A 15618-nucleotide genomic window follows, 5' to 3' on the forward strand; every position below is an offset into this window, starting at 1 on the left:
TGGCTGTCCCCCCTCTCCTCTAGTACATATAAGGGGAAGGGAGGAGGAGGCCGGCGCCCAAGGATTTCCCTAGGGTGGTGCGGCGTCCAAGAAGATCCTTGGCCCAAGGAAAGAGGGGCGACAGCTACCTCTGGGCCAGCCCAACCCCTTGGCCGCATGGGCCTTTGGTGGGAGGGGCGATCAACCCACCATGGGCTGGTGCGCCACCTCTCACAGCCCATGGGGCTCTCTAGGGCAGGTGAACCCTCTCGGTGGACCCAGAAACACTTCCGGAACCTCCATCACTCAACCTGTAACTTTCCAAATCTCTTTCGAAACTCGAATACCAACTTTCGATATATCAATCTTTACCTCCGGACCATTCTAAATCTCCTCGTCATGTCTGGGGTCTTATCCGGGACTCTGAACAACCTTCGGCCACCAACATAATAACTCAACAATACTATGTCGTCATTGAACGTTAAGTGTGAGGACCCTGCGGGTTCAAGAACTATGCAGACATGACCGAGACACCTCTTCGGTCAATAATCAATAACAGGACCTAGATGCCTATATCGCATCCTACATATTCTACGAAGATCTTTATCGGTCGAACCACGATGTCAAGGCTTCAGCCAATCCCGTATACAGTTTCCTTCGTCCATCGGTATGTTACTTGCCTAAGATTCGATCGTCGGTATCTCCATACCTAGTTCAATCTCGTTACCGGAAAGTCTCTTTACTCGTCCCGTAATACAAGATCCCATGACTAAATATTTAGTCACATTGCTTGCAAGCTCATTGTGAAGTTGTATTACCGAGTGGGCCTAGAGATACCTCTCCATCATAAGGAGTGACAAATTCCAGTATCGATCTGTGCCAACCCAACAGACACCCTCGGTGATGCCTATAAAGCATCTTTATAATCACCCAGTTACGTTGTGACGTTTGATACACACAAGGAATTCCTACGGTGTCAGGGAGTTGCATGATCTCATAGTCTTAGGAACACCTACATTGACATGCAAAAAGCAATAGCAGTATACTCAGTGATATGATCAAATGCTATGAATGGTTTTGGTCTTGTCCATCACATCATTCTCCTAATGATGTGATCCGTTATCAAATGACAACTCATGTCGATGGCTAGGAAACCTTAGCCATCTTTGATCAACGAGCAAGTCCAGTAGAGGCTTACTAGGGACACTGTTTTGTCTATGTATCCACACATGTATTTGAGTTTCCAATCAATACAATTATAGCGTGGATAATAAACAATTATCATGAACAAGGAAATATAATAACAACCACTTTATTATTGCCTCTAGGGCATATTTCCAATAGCTACATCTGCCATATTACTACGTAGCCCGATAGCTCGGTCCGCGGCAGCAACCAGCATCCACAATCACCATCGGTCACCAAGTGCCATCCAACGCCGGCCTCAATAGGGACAACACCTTTAGAGAGCCTCATTCGCAGTCACCTACTCTTGTTTTTTTGTGAATGTAGGCTATGTATCCCTACCATCTGGTGCCCGATTTTTGTTTGTCGAAATGTCTCAACCGAGCGCGACGGTGGCGGATGAGGAGGAGAGAGTGATGAACATGATCCTAACAGTGGTGGCTACAAAGACAGGCAAGTGAAGGATTCCAAACCTGAGATGGACACCCAACGAATGTAGACACACCACATGTAGACCCAACAGATGCACACCCAGCTGTCGGACAAAGTCCATCAGATGGTGATCGGGTGTCGTGTGCAAACCCAAAGAAGAAAAAGGGATAAAGAATCAACTTGACGGAGGATGAATTGTTGGTTAATGTGTGGTTGGATGCAATTGATTCGATTCGTGGCAAGGAGCAAAGGGGCGAAACCTTTCGGACAAATGTGCAAGTTTGGTTCCAAGAGTAAAAGCACTATGATCCTTATCGCAAGGAGAGAATTGGTGACCGCAATTTGAAGTCGCTCACAAATAAATGGTACATCATTGAAGAGGCCATGATCAAGTACTGTGACTTTTAACTACAATTGCAAATCCCATGGCCAAGTGAAGCGTCACTCGAAGAGGTCATAGGTTTTTTGGTGCTTTACGTGTGTTGGTCATTTAGACGAATATACTATGATGTTGGTCATTTGGCAGGATATGCAACTTGTTGATCATGTCTTTTCTTTTCTAGGTCGGTTATGTGCGCATATTGTTCTTTAGGACTGAGAAGAACCACTTGCTATTCATGCATTGTTTGTTCAATTTAATGTTCACCCTAAGTGGATGAATATCGTTTCCAATTCTAGCAAGACCGGTGTCATGGCCAATGTAGATGAAGATGGTGATCCAACAAAGGCAATCATTGCTCCACCTAAAAGGATCGCTAGTAGCGAAGGAGGAAGGGGAGGAGGAGGAGAAGGATAACCGAGAGAGGTCAGCGCCAATATGACCGAGATGTTTGAGGACATTATTGAGAAGCAGGAGGAGGCAAGCATCCAAGTGCAATAACGTGAATGTTGAAAAGAAGGCTAAGAGGTATGGCATTTTCAGTGTGGTGCAAGGTAAGAGATCAGACTTCAAGAGAAGAAGGTTGAGGTTATGTGCGCATACTCAGCGCTCTCCACGCTGCCTTCCTGGCTGCCTTCCTCCTCCTCCTCGGCTGGGTTCCCGTTCGAGACGGGAGAAAACCAGTTGGTCCACTTCTGCGTGAAATACAGTCGGCGACATCAAGCGACAAGCAGAGATTCAAGAAAGGATAAAACTAAAACACATACGTGCACTCGACACATGGTACTCACCTGATTCGGAGGAGGATTGTCCACGCTGAAAGCCCTCACTCGCTGAGACCCTCTGGGGTTCTCGCAGGCGCCCGTGATCTGGAGCACCCACGACGCCACCTTCTCCTCGGTCACGCTCAAGACGTTAGTCCGAGTGGAGTCCTCGGTCCCCGAGTAGTGCCACATGGCGTGGTCGCAAGCCTGCAGTGGTTGTATGCGCCGACCAAGGAAAGTCTCCAGCAAATCCATGCCAGTAACTCCCCTCCTGACGACGTCTACGAGTGCGTCGACCAAGGGCTGGATGTCGAGCTTCTCCGCCTTCGTGAGCGTGAGCTGCTTAGGTGGAGCGGGACGATCAAGGCTAAAAGGGGGCAACCCTGAAGAGGCGTTCGGACAGGCAACGTCTTGGAAGTAGAACCACGTCGACTGTCAGTTCCTGACCGACTAGCTCAGCTGAAGAGCGGGATAACTACTCCGACTCTTTTTCTGGAAGCCTAAGCCCCCGCAGAGCTGGAGAAGATGTGTCTTATCATCCGACTGGCTGAGTCGTTTGATGGTTCGGGATCTAGCAGAAAATATGTGTTTGAACAACCCCCACTGGGGGGGCAGCCGATGAAACACTCGCACATAACGATGAAAGCAGAGAGATGGGCGATAGCATTCGGAGGAAAGTGGTGAAGCTGTGCCCCGAAGTGGTTCATGATGCCCTTAAAGAAAGGATGTGGGGGCAAGGAGAAACCTCGGTAGACATGGCTGAGCAGCAAGACGCGCTCCCCCTCCCGGGGTGCCGGCTCGACCTCGTCCTCAGCCGGCAACCTCCAAGACTTGTGGACGATCATCCCGTCCTCCACCAGCTGCAGCAGATCCCCCTCCGTCACCGTGGAGGGGAGGAAGTCGCCTTGAATCCACCCCGCCGGCAACGGCCGCTGCCGCCGCTGAGCAGGAGCCGCCGCCTTCCCCTTCTTCTTCCTCGCCTCCATCTTGCTGGTTTGACCCTTGGTCATGGCGGAAGTTGCGAGTTCGCGGAGAGAGAGGAGGAGTGGGGAGGTTAGGTGCGCTGAAGGAGGCGAGGAGGACGAAGCAATGGCAAAAGATCCGGCGGGCGTAAGGAAAAACCCTTGCCGCCGGGATTTAAGTAAGGTTCCGACTGGGTCGCTGGCAGGTGGCCCCGAAACCTTATCCCCCGACCGGCCACAGCGATATCGGTGGAGGAGTTCAAGGCGCGAGAATCGAGGCGTCAGGCGCTAATCGAGCGCGCTGGCATCATCCCCGCTGAGCGCGCGGAAACCGAAATTTGAAGATCTCGGAAAATCCGCTGCTGTGAGTTGACGGGTCGCGTCAAGAGATACCCTGAATACACTCGGTTTCCGACGGTTTGTTCCACGGAGATTTCCACTCGGATCGTTTGTCAGAAAAGATAAAATGGATCGAGGCAAGCAACGCCCAAGCCAAGTCCGTTCCAGTCGGATCCAAACTTCAAGCATCGCTTCGTCGTTCCAACCCCAATCCATTCGGGGACTAATGATGGGGTTATAGTCCTAGAGTAGGGTCATAGGCCTGCCCTGTAGATCCAACCCAAGGACTACCCCTCACAAAGGACAAGGCCCTTAGTCAGCTCCGACTGAATTAAGGAGTCCCCATCATCCAGTCGGTAACAGGTCCTCGATCATCCAGTCGGAGACTAGCATTCGGAGGATATCAAGCTAACCGACTGGATACCACTCGGTACATCGCAACCCCCCTGGAGGGAAACGGTCGTACGTTTTCAGGTGCATTTATTAGCATGTAGGACATACGTTACCTGTAACGTACGCATTCAATCACCACTACTCCACCCCTGTACCGGAGCCGTTGTGGAGGGCAGCGCACTCTATATAAGCCACCCTCCCCCACTGGTAGAGGGGTTAGCAACTCATTGTATTCCATATTTCCACTCGACAACAAGCTCCCTGAGCACTGAGACGTAGGGCTATTACCTCCACCGCAGAGGGGCCTGAACTCATACAACCTCGCCGTAGCTAAGGCTCTGCCCATCCTTTTCGTACCCTACACATCTACTGTCAGGCTTATACCCGCGACAGTAAGAGATCAACCTTCAAGAGAAGAAGGTTGAGGTTGAGGCTACTTAGGAGGACACCAGATGTCGGACTCGGATCCCAATGTGGCGAAGATTGTGCAAGCCTACCGTGGTAGGATGTTAAAGTGCTTGTCAGTCAGTTTGGATAAGCCGACCGGTGAGGAGGAGCCAGCTGCAAAGTGAGCAATTTGGCACGGACCACCAGATAGGGAGGCAGCAAAATGAACTTTTTTGCTCAAACAGGTGGACTGATAACTTTTGGGATCGTCCAACGACTACGCAACCGACATAAAGACTGCATGCACAAGCCACCGACAAATGGAAACATCCGATCCCCAAGAGTCGCCCAAAGACTTTTCGCCACACCTGACCAAGTTTGTCGATGTTGTCATCACACTTTGGAAGTTTGTGGATGTATAGAGCTCATTAATGGCACGTTTCTGGAATACAATGATATTACCTCATTTCTCTTACGGTCGGCATGCACGGAACAATGCTCATTTTATCCTCTCATTTCTGAATTTTCGTTCAAAAGAATCACCTGCCGAATCAAATTGATAGAAAAGACCACATCTAAATGCAAACGAAGAAATGACCAGCTGAACCGTGGTGGCAGGCGCGTCAGACAACACGTGGCACTTGTTGTCACTGTCGCTTGCGGCAGCCCTTGCACCATAGGATTTGAAGCAACGTTAGAACCAAAAACGGCTGACATGGCACCTGCCGCCATGAGCTGTGGCGGCAGCCAAACATATGAGCGCTTGCGTCTATGTTAAAAAAAATGGTAGGGACGCCCGGATAGAAGGGCTGTAGGCAATTGATCAACATGCATGTTTTTCTTCTGTATTAGCTTAACCAGGTCTAGCTAGAACAACTACCAAAATGTCTTGTCTGGAAGCCACATGCACCACTACTCTGCACTCGTACTCTCTACCAATATGGCAAATCCAAATAGTTAAACTAAACCCAAAACAAAACAAAAAACCTAGCTAGATCAGTCTTGTAGAACTGGACACTAGCTAGTGGTGGAACTCTTTCTGTTCAATATTTCTTGGTGAATAAAACATACAACCAAGGCATAATGCACAAACAATCACGATGCATGATCATGTGGTGAATAAAACATGGCAATCGATAGAAGGGCTGTAGGCAATCGATCAACATGCATGTTTTTCTTCTGTATTAGCTTAACCAGGTCTAGCTAGAACAACTACCAAAATGTCTTGTCTGGAAGCCACATGCACCACTACTCTGCACTCTCTACGTACTCTCTACCAATATGGCAAATCCAAATAGTTAAACTAAACCAACAAAAAAGAAAAGAAATCCTAGCTAGATCAGTCTTGTAAAAACTTTTTGTGTTCAATATTTCTTGGTGATGACCGCGTTTCGGTGTGCAGGTGTGCGAAGATGCCAACCATGGGGGCGGTGTTGTAGGTGCAGGCTTCCGTTTGCATGTAGTTGTCGCGTCTGTCCCTAAACCTATCGAGGTGGTCCGGCCCGCCAACGATGGCGCCGACGACCACGTTCGGGTTCGCCCCCTTCCTGAGGAACCAGTTGTCGTACCCCTGCATGCATCCGATGAACCTGCCGTCGCCGCGGTGGGACACGATGGACGCGCCACGGTGGTGCATCCGCCGCGGGAACCGCTGGCCGTAGCCGACCAAGTAGCTCACGCCGGCTGGGTTGGCGCCGAGGACGTAGTCGGTCTGTGATCGCGCCAGGGTCAGCAGCTGGTCGGCATGCGCGGGCCCATCGGGGCACTGCAGCACCGGTGGCTCCTGGCCGGCGCCGGCGGAGGTGAGGTAGCGGGAGTAGACGGTGAGGAGGAATGCGGCGTTGGTCACGTACTGCATGTTGTTCCATTGCCGGACGAAGAGCATGCCGCCGGCCGTGCGGTTGACGTTGCCGGCGTCGCCGTTTTTGTTGAGGCAGGCGCAGAGGTAGTGCTCCGCCTTGGCCTTGTACTTCTCCAGCGTCGCCTTGTGCTCCGCCTTGGCCTTCCCTTCCAGCAGCACCTAAAATCACACGACACGTACGTACGTTAAGAAACACATTTTATCCCGAGTGATATTCGACGTACATCTGGTATGCAGTTTGATTTTGTGAAGAAATAATAGCATACGCGAGGAAAACATTTTCGATCGTGCATGCCATACCAACTAAAGAAACAAAATTTTGTTTTTTTGAGGGGACTGAGAAGAAACAATCGTGCAATATAGATTCCTTGTCTACCGTTTCACTTAGAAAACTACTAATAAAATTAGAGGATAATTAGTTAATTTGTTAGCTGCGCAGTCATATGTACAGCTGATGCTCACCTTGGTGGCGAGGATCTGGAGGCCGGCGTACTTGACGTCCCAACTGAACTCTGTGATGGCCCAGGTGGTGCCGCCAAACTCTTCAGCCATGTCCACGGCGTAGTCCAAGTAGCTCGCCTTTCCCGTCGCCCGGTGCAGCCATAGCGCCGCCCACAGCATCTCGTCGCCGTACCCGCTCACCGACGCGTAGTAGCTATACGCCTCACCGATGCTACTGTCGTACTTGCCCCTGTATTTGTCCCCGAACTCGAACAACTGCATATGGACGTAACATTATTACACGTTAGTGATGATGTTACATATTTCATTTTCAACAGAGCGACAACGACAATGGCGTTGTATATGTCTACGCACCTGCTCGGCGTGGTGGAGGAGAACTTGTGCGTAATGGGGGTTGGTGCGGCGGAACACCATGGAGGCAGCGGCCAGCGCGGCGGCGGTCTCGCCCACAAGATCCGAGCCGGGGTTGTCGCGGTCGACCTTGTAGGCCTGCCGCGATGTGGTCATGTCCTCGGGCCGCTGCCAGCAGTAGTGGTCGGTGTCGCCGTCGCCGACCTCGGCCCAGAGCACGTACGGCTCGGTGTGCGCCTTGACGAAGTAGTCGGTGCCCCACTTGATGGCCTCCAGCACGTGCCGCCACTCGCCGGCCGCCGCAATGTCGTCCGCGAACTCCATGGCGCTCCACGACAGCATGGTGACCGTGAACGCCATCGGCAGGCCGAACTTGACATTGTCGCCGGCGTCGTAGTACCCTCCCACGAGGTCCACACCCTGCTGCAGGCCGTCGGCGAGGCCGGAGTGCCCGCGCCACTTGACGCGCTGGTTGTGCGGCAGGTGGCCCGATCGCTGCGCCTCGAAGTAGAGGAGGCTGCTGTGAAGCGCCTTCTTGTAGTCGAATGGCGCCGCGCCCTCGCCGCCGGCCGCCGTGAACGGAAGGAGCACGACCGTGAGGGCGGCACAGATGGCCAGAGACGTCAGCATTTTGATTCTTCTCGCCATGTTTGCTCCACTGCTTTCTCTGGGTTTAGCTCTGTTGTGCTTCTCCCTGCTCCTTTCGTCCTCGTTATATAAGACCTGATCACCAAGTGATGTCTCCCTAGTTGACCATCTTTAGTCAAACCCCACATCTTAATACCAGGTGGTAGGCGGCGGCTAAGCTTGTATGACTCTTAATACCAGGTGTTAATCATTGATTACTGGATCCAACAGCCGGATCTAGTACAAAAGAATGTTGGGTAACATGTACTTGGGTGGTGTCATTGGATGATGAAGAGAAAGTAACATGTACACCTGGTTGGATGTTGGTGATGGTTATTCTTGCTGTCGGTTGTGATGGTTATTCTTGCTGTCGGTTGTGACCTCATTATCAAGATATATATGGAGGTAGACTAGTTAATTAACAATGCTAGCTAGGCAGGGTTGACTTGCGTCATGCATCAACAACCGTGCAGGTTGTTATGCATTGCACGTTCTAAGTTCAGATGTAGAGTATGTTTTGGTCAACGTAGTGGCAAGCCGAGACTGGATTTTATTGTTCATGTTGCTCCAACCACATATTTGCAAGGCGAAAGAAAGCGCGTGATTTAACCCATTTTCCTGAATAGAGAACAAATTCGGTGATACCACCCTTCGGATGATATTGCTATACCATCGTAAGATATCACACATCTAAAAGGTTTTAAAATTCAGTTAGTGCCTAAGATGTGTTTCTACAATCTCACAAAAAATCGAACCCATATTCAATCTGCATATTTAGAGAAAAAAGAACTAATCCATCAGTGAATGGTGTCTTTTGTTTGTGTGTGACACTTAATTTTGTTCTTTTTCTCCCTGGAGTGGCAACATTGTACTACGATGACTGGTGATGGTAATTATTCCTGTCGGTATTGATATAAACAAAAATTATTAGTTGTTTAAGTAAGATATACTATATGAAGGTATAGACTAATTAGAAAACTCTCGATGCAAAGAGAGCCTTGACTCAGTGGTTGGGCATGCGGTTGTGCAGCCCAACGACCCGAGTTCAATTCCTAAAATTGGCACGTGATGCACAGGGAGTTCTCTTCCATTTTACAGGCGGTGTATTCCTTCACACTCAAGTACCCCTCCCAGGATCCGGTCTTGGCGGTGGCAACGGTGACGGCTAACCCGGATCCGACCATGGTGGTGGCGGTGTCCCCTCCTCCGGGGATGACGAGCCAGGTGGTGGGTCTTTGTGACGGCACCGGTGACGGCGGATCTTGGGATCCCGTGACCGGGCTCGTCGCAGGATCCGGTACTGGCTGCGAGTTTCGTCATGTAACTACTGTCAATCCACTCGTGCTGCTCCAGGGGAAACCCTAGGATCTGGTTTTTCAAATCGGACGGTGGTGGCATTGTAGTGTCGTTCCTCTCTAGGGAGCATCGTTCGTGGAGCAGGAGGTGGAGCATCTTCGGCCTGCACGGAGCTTCGGTGGTGATGTCAGGTCATGCCTGGCCGACAGGTGCTACGCTTTGTCGTGCCTGTTAGGTAGGTGCTACGCATGACAGATCTTACAGAGTCTTCGTGTCTGGATGGACGAGCGCAGGAAGGTGGCACCGTTGGGTGCCGTGGTGGCGTCGACGGATGGCCGGGCTGGCAAGGATGATGCGGATTTCTCTCGTGAAGATGGGTCAGCGGTTCGATGATGATGGTGGCTTCTAAAACGTGTGCATGTGGTATACGCTTTAGGTCTGCTGGACCGGCTGTTAGTTATGACATGTTATGTGGATGGATCGGCGACGACACCGGTTTTAGATATGGGGAGTGAGAGCACTCCACATTATCGCATTTTGTACGTGTGAGTGGGGGGCTTCGGGTGGCTTGATGTATGTTCTTGTCAGACCTTTGTTGAATAAATAATAAAGATGGTTGTATACATCGATTGATGCAGAGGCTGGGGGTCTTAAGCTCCTTTTCTAAAAAAAGATAACTCTCGATAAATTAAAAGGCTACCAAGGGTTGACTTGCATCTTGTTTCAACAACCACGTGGGTGCATATGCACTACACATTATAACTCCATATGTAAAGTAAGTTTTAGTCGAGCATAGAGACAAATCCAACCCTTCTTTTTTCTTGAAAATTAGGTTAACCTCCTAGTTGCATCGATTGATGCATGCATCCTTCGGTAAGTTTAAATTGGCTCCATTGAAAGAAACTGTGGAGACAACACTAGATTTTAGAAGGGAGCACAAATACATAAAAAAAATTCATGGTGTGGCTAACAGTAACAAGAGGTAGAGTTGGTGTGTGATCCGTTCCCTTCGCTCGAGAGAACTGGTCATCCCTGACCCAGTTGAGTTGCCCCATCACATATATGGCATTTATTAAGACCTTCTAGAGGTGTTCGGAGTTGGAGGGGTGCATATCTCACCCATCGCCTAGGGTGATACCAGAAGAGTTTCAGAGGAGGACAACACTTGCTTGGTGGTGAGTTTCTCTTTTGAGGAAGTGTTTAGGGCCTTGTACGAAATGTGGTATGATACTGCACCAGGGCCTGATAGGTTCCCGTTCATTTTCTACCAAAAGTTCTTGGCTACCGTGGGACAGACCATCTTCAAAATATGGTGGTGGACTTTACTATGGGTCCTATTGATACCAAGAAGCTGAGAATGAGTTACTTACCTTGTTGCCCAAGGTGTGTCGTGCAAATAATATCCGACAGTTTAGGCCATCCACATTAATTAATATTCGCTTTGAACTGGTGTGTAAAGTCTTCCACTCTCATTTAGTGCCAATTGATCACAAGGTGGTCCGGAAGCATACCCCTTCTATTCAAGGGCTGATTATCCTCGACGGCATTGTGGTGCGTCATGAGACCCTTCATGAGATTAGAAGCTCTCGGGAGGATACAGTCATCCTCAAGTTGGACTTGGAGAAGGCATATGACGGGTTAGATGAAACTTCTTAGAGAAAGTCCTTCCTAAAAGGGGTTTTGACCCACGTGGACTAGTTGGATGATGCAATTTGTTAGAGAGGGGCATATAGTGATTAGCATCAGTGGGGAGGTTGGCCATTCTTCAAGAATGCTAGGGTGGTAGGGCAAGGTGATCCTGTAATAGATAAAGTGGACAAAAGAGTGGAACCTTGGCAGGGCAAGTTCATGACCTAGGGTTGCAGACTTGTTGTCATTAACGCATGATGGTCAATTATACCTATGTACATGATGGAATTTTCCCTACTACTAGATGGGTTTATTGGGAAATTGGACAAGGTACGATCTTGTTTCTTTTGGTAATAGGGAAAAGGGAAGTGGAAATACCATATGATCACCTGGAAGAACTTTGTACCCCGAAAGAGGTGGATGAATTTGGTGTCATTAACACCAAGATTATGAATTGGTGTCTCATGGTTAAGTGGGCGTGGAAGATCTTGCATGGCCAAGGGGTTTATGGCCTGAAATCTTCAAAAATAAATACCTAGAGCTCGATCGTGGATATTAACCCCTATGACTATTGGTAAAATCTAAACCATGCTCGGGTTGGGGCTTACGTTTATGGTTCCAAACAGGCAACTTGTACGCTTTTTGTTTGATTCATGGCTTCGGGAGGAACCATTTCATGGGAGATTCTCGTGTATTTATGCCATTTTGATCAACGTGGAAGCAAAATTGGTGGACCTGTGCGTGGGTAATCCTTGGGCCCAACATTTCAGATGATCTTTAGGGCCAGCTGAGACGGCAATCTCTTATGGGAGGAATTAGTAATGCCATCTTATTCGAAGGTAGGGACGAGGTCTCGTGGAGTATTCCCTAGTGCGAAATTTCTACACGTTATCTCTACAAGGAAATCTTCAAGTCTCAGAGGCCATCTGATATGAAAAATATATGAAAACTGAGGCCCTGTATGAAATCAAGATCTTCCTTTGGTAAGTCACAAGGAATAATATTTCGAGTGGGAACTAGGTTCGTCAAAGGCGTGGACCTGGGGACGACAAGTACGTATCTAGTAAGGAATGGACGAAAATTGCGATCACAATTTCTTTTGATGCATTATGGCCAAATTCCAATGGAGAACTATGCGGTATCCCACGAGGTATTTTGGAGTCCGGGGAGGTTTGCCAAGTTTCAACTTTTGGTCCAAGGAACACATTTGATAGACATTAAGTTGTCTAGGACCGGTTTTGTGGTGTTAGCTTGGTCACTATGGAACGTTAGGAATAAAGCGCTTATGGAAGTGGTTGAGTTTAAACATCCAGTCGATCTTGTATGCAAACTTTTTTTCCTCCAAAGCTATGAAGGCCATTATGGGAGAGGACGAGCCACCACGACTTGATCGGCACATCAATACCCTGCCGGTGAAGTGCCAAGATCTATGTGCCGCTTCTAGACAGGACATTGACAGATACAGGAGATACCCGTCTTGGTGCACCAAATCTTGGCTTGATAGGCGTGGGGCGCTTATTAACATATCATCTTTGTTTAGTAGGATTTGTCACCGCATTTCTTCATAGCGTTGCACCGTTTTCGTTGGTCACTTTTGATCCTATCACTAGTAGAAAAAGGGCCTATAGCCCCGCTTCGGTTGAGCCATTAGTCCCGGTTCGCGAACCGGGACTAATCAATCAGGACTAATGTTAGCCCCGGTTCGGTCCCGAACCGGGACTAATGATCTTCCACATGGCGGGGCTGGGAGCGGGGAGGGCGGGGTATTAGCCCCGATTCGTATTACGAACTGAGGTTATTTCTTCGCTGCTTTTTTAGCACTTTTTAGGGTTTAGGGTTTTGCACTAAATTGGATGGAGCTATTTTGTTGCCCCCTATTTTCTCATTTATTTGTTTTGGGCACTTTTTAATTCTTGTTTTGCACTAAATTTGATGGTACATACACAACAATAAAGGAACAACTATATTACACATCATCGTCACGAATATATTACACCATCTCATCCGCCGTGCTTTGTCGAACGTATTACAAAATGTAGACACGAGTTACATGCACATGTATGCATCTCTTTTACACTTTAACATTTCATTTGAATTGCATCGACGGGCAATAATATTCTCCCTTCACATCTAGGACCTATGCATCTAAGAATCCGACAATTTCCTCTTGAATTGCTCGTACACGTTCCTGTGGTAGAAGACCGTCCCGCAGCCGTTCGATCTAATTTAAAAAAGGGGTCAATATATATATCAATGAAACCGAACACAATTGACAGTAATAAAATAAAGTTGTGAGTATTGTTTATCGTACTTCAATTTTTTTATGTCTCGGTTTTTGCCCTTCTCATGGGTCATCTGGCGAATGAACTCGCAAACATAGTATCCACATAAATTATTCCCGTGTTCCTGCCTCAAGCTTTTTACGAGAACAGAGTTCAATCAAAAACATAATCAAGAATTATAATGTTATTGAAACTAGAATAAAGAGATGCGTGGATCTAGCTAGTAGTTACTTACATCTATTTGTTTAAATGTAAGCTCTGACATCCAAACGCCCCGAGCCTTGACGGTGAACCGTTTCCAAGCCCTGCCAAGAAAAGGAAATGAATAAAGAAGTTCTATATTAATTCCTTGCTATCAGGAAATAAACGAGAAGTTGCCAATATAGTGCCATAATGATTGAAATTATCTCTGGAGGCATTCCTGCATGTGCGTTTCAGGTCGATGACTATTAATTGTCCCTTGTCAGATACAATGATTAACAAAATAAAGTGGAACCTGCGCACGCATAATGAGTCAATAATACACTTATAATAACATCGATTAAGCGAAAATAGAATGTGTGTAATAACACTCGCTTGAAGTTGTAAGGAAATAGTATTTTTCTTTTGGTACCGGAAAACCTTAACCCTTGTACCAAGTTATTCTCTGTCGCGTGGCTTCGTTGCGAGACTTTGGTGATGAATGCAATATGGATCAATGAACCCAGTGTCATAGATTTGTCCTCTTTTGCATTCGGGAATCTTCATTCTGCAAAATTAATATAGTGATGAGTAAGATTATACATGCAAGAACGAGCTGAGTAAGACTTAATGACATAAATTAATAATACTTACAAACAATAGGCAGTGATGATAGATTTGTCGAGGGGTCTTGTTTGTATAACTGAAATAATTCGTCGAATTTAATCATTAGCATGCCTTGTCCGGTCCCGAAATGCTCGTATTTATATGCAAGGTAGATCCAGTTTTACTGTTCAGCACATGCTTGCATGTACCAGTCATGCAATCTTCGCATTTTTGTTGGTAGCTCGTTGACTAACTCAGATTTGACGAGAGGAGCCCCGTACCGGTACACGTATGTTATGTCAGCGAATTCCTGCAAATGGTTTAAGTACTCATCAATAGACATGCTTTGAGCCTTGGTCGCTTCTCCGTATAGTGCAACAAACTCCTGATCGATACCATCTGTTTCATCATTCCTCTGCTCGACCGCAGCTCCGCTCGAGCACACCTTTGTATCGGAATACACTTTCAGCGGGGGGCACAATTGGTTTTTCTGTTCTCCGAGCTGGGCAACTGATTTCCCGCTGGACGTACTACTCTTCAACCGCTGCTTTTTGGCCTGAGCCGACTTGAGAATAGAGCGTTCATAGTCTGCTGACAATGGTGGCGAGGGATTTGCAAGGGTTTTCAACATTTTCACGCACACGGCGTGATCTTCTGGGGTGACCGGGAACTTTGGCTCTTTCGGCTTCTTCTTGTTAGCCGTCTCAATCTTCCACTATTGATGTTGGGCGTCTGCCCTCTTCACATTGTCCTCTCCAGTATAGTCCCAAGGTCTCTTCTCCATATCCTTATGAGGTACTTTTGGGAGGGGCGGCAACTTACGTTTTGGTGATCGGAAGCCCTTTCTGCCGCCACTATTAGCGGTGGTACGTTTCCGCTTTTTTCTCTAATCCTCAGTGGACGGAGACGGCTGACGGGGCGGTGGAGACGGCTGATGCGGCGGTGGAGATGGCTGCGCTGGAGACTGGTGAGGCGGCGAAGACGACGGTTGCGCTGGAGACTGGTGAGGTGGAGGCGAAGAAGGATTGCTGCTATGAGGAGTCGGTGGCCTTGGCGTCCAATTTGGAAGCAAGATGTCCTCCTTTGGCCATACAACAGTTTGTTTCTTAACTTCTCCAAGTTGAGTCAAATCCCTATCTTCACCTACAGGGTGGTCGAGCTTCAGCTCCTCATAATCTTTCATCACTTCATCCACCGCGACGACAGCGTACCCTTCTAGAACCGGAGATCAATGTCAAGTTGAATTATGTCCAATTGGTATGACCATGCTGACGGCCACCATCAACCTTAAGTTAGCAACTTTCACCTTTAGCTCACAAGGTGTGCTCTCTGTGATATCATCCATTGGATAGCGACGAGGAGGTTCCGTCGTCAGTGCATCATCACCATCATCCTGGAGCTGTGTGGAAGCGACACTGCTTTTCCAATTCGATGCAACTTCTATCATGAGCCGCTGAGATTGGCCGCTACCTTGCTGTCTGTCGATTTGATCCTGTTGCAGCCG

The 15618-nt window shown here is 48.2% G+C and overlaps 1 protein-coding gene across 1 annotated transcript; it reads right to left on the reverse strand.

The window, feature by feature from the left end:
• Positions 1-5987: 5987 nt before the first annotated feature.
• On the reverse strand, positions 5988-8159 carry LOC123412226 (endoglucanase 21-like). The gene is made up of 3 exons (XM_045105167.1): positions 7498-8159; positions 7144-7398; positions 5988-6840 (listed from the first exon to the last, which is right to left on the reverse strand). The coding sequence occupies exons 1-3, from the start codon at positions 8140-8142 to the stop codon at positions 6160-6162; spliced, it is 1581 nt and encodes a 526-aa protein (XP_044961102.1). The 5' UTR covers positions 8143-8159; the 3' UTR covers positions 5988-6159.
• Positions 8160-15618: the final 7459 nt, after the last annotated feature.

Source organism: Hordeum vulgare, chromosome 7H (assembly GCF_904849725.1).
Source record: "Hordeum vulgare subsp. vulgare chromosome 7H, MorexV3_pseudomolecules_assembly, whole genome shotgun sequence".
NCBI classification, from domain to species: domain Eukaryota; kingdom Viridiplantae; phylum Streptophyta; class Magnoliopsida; order Poales; family Poaceae; genus Hordeum; species Hordeum vulgare.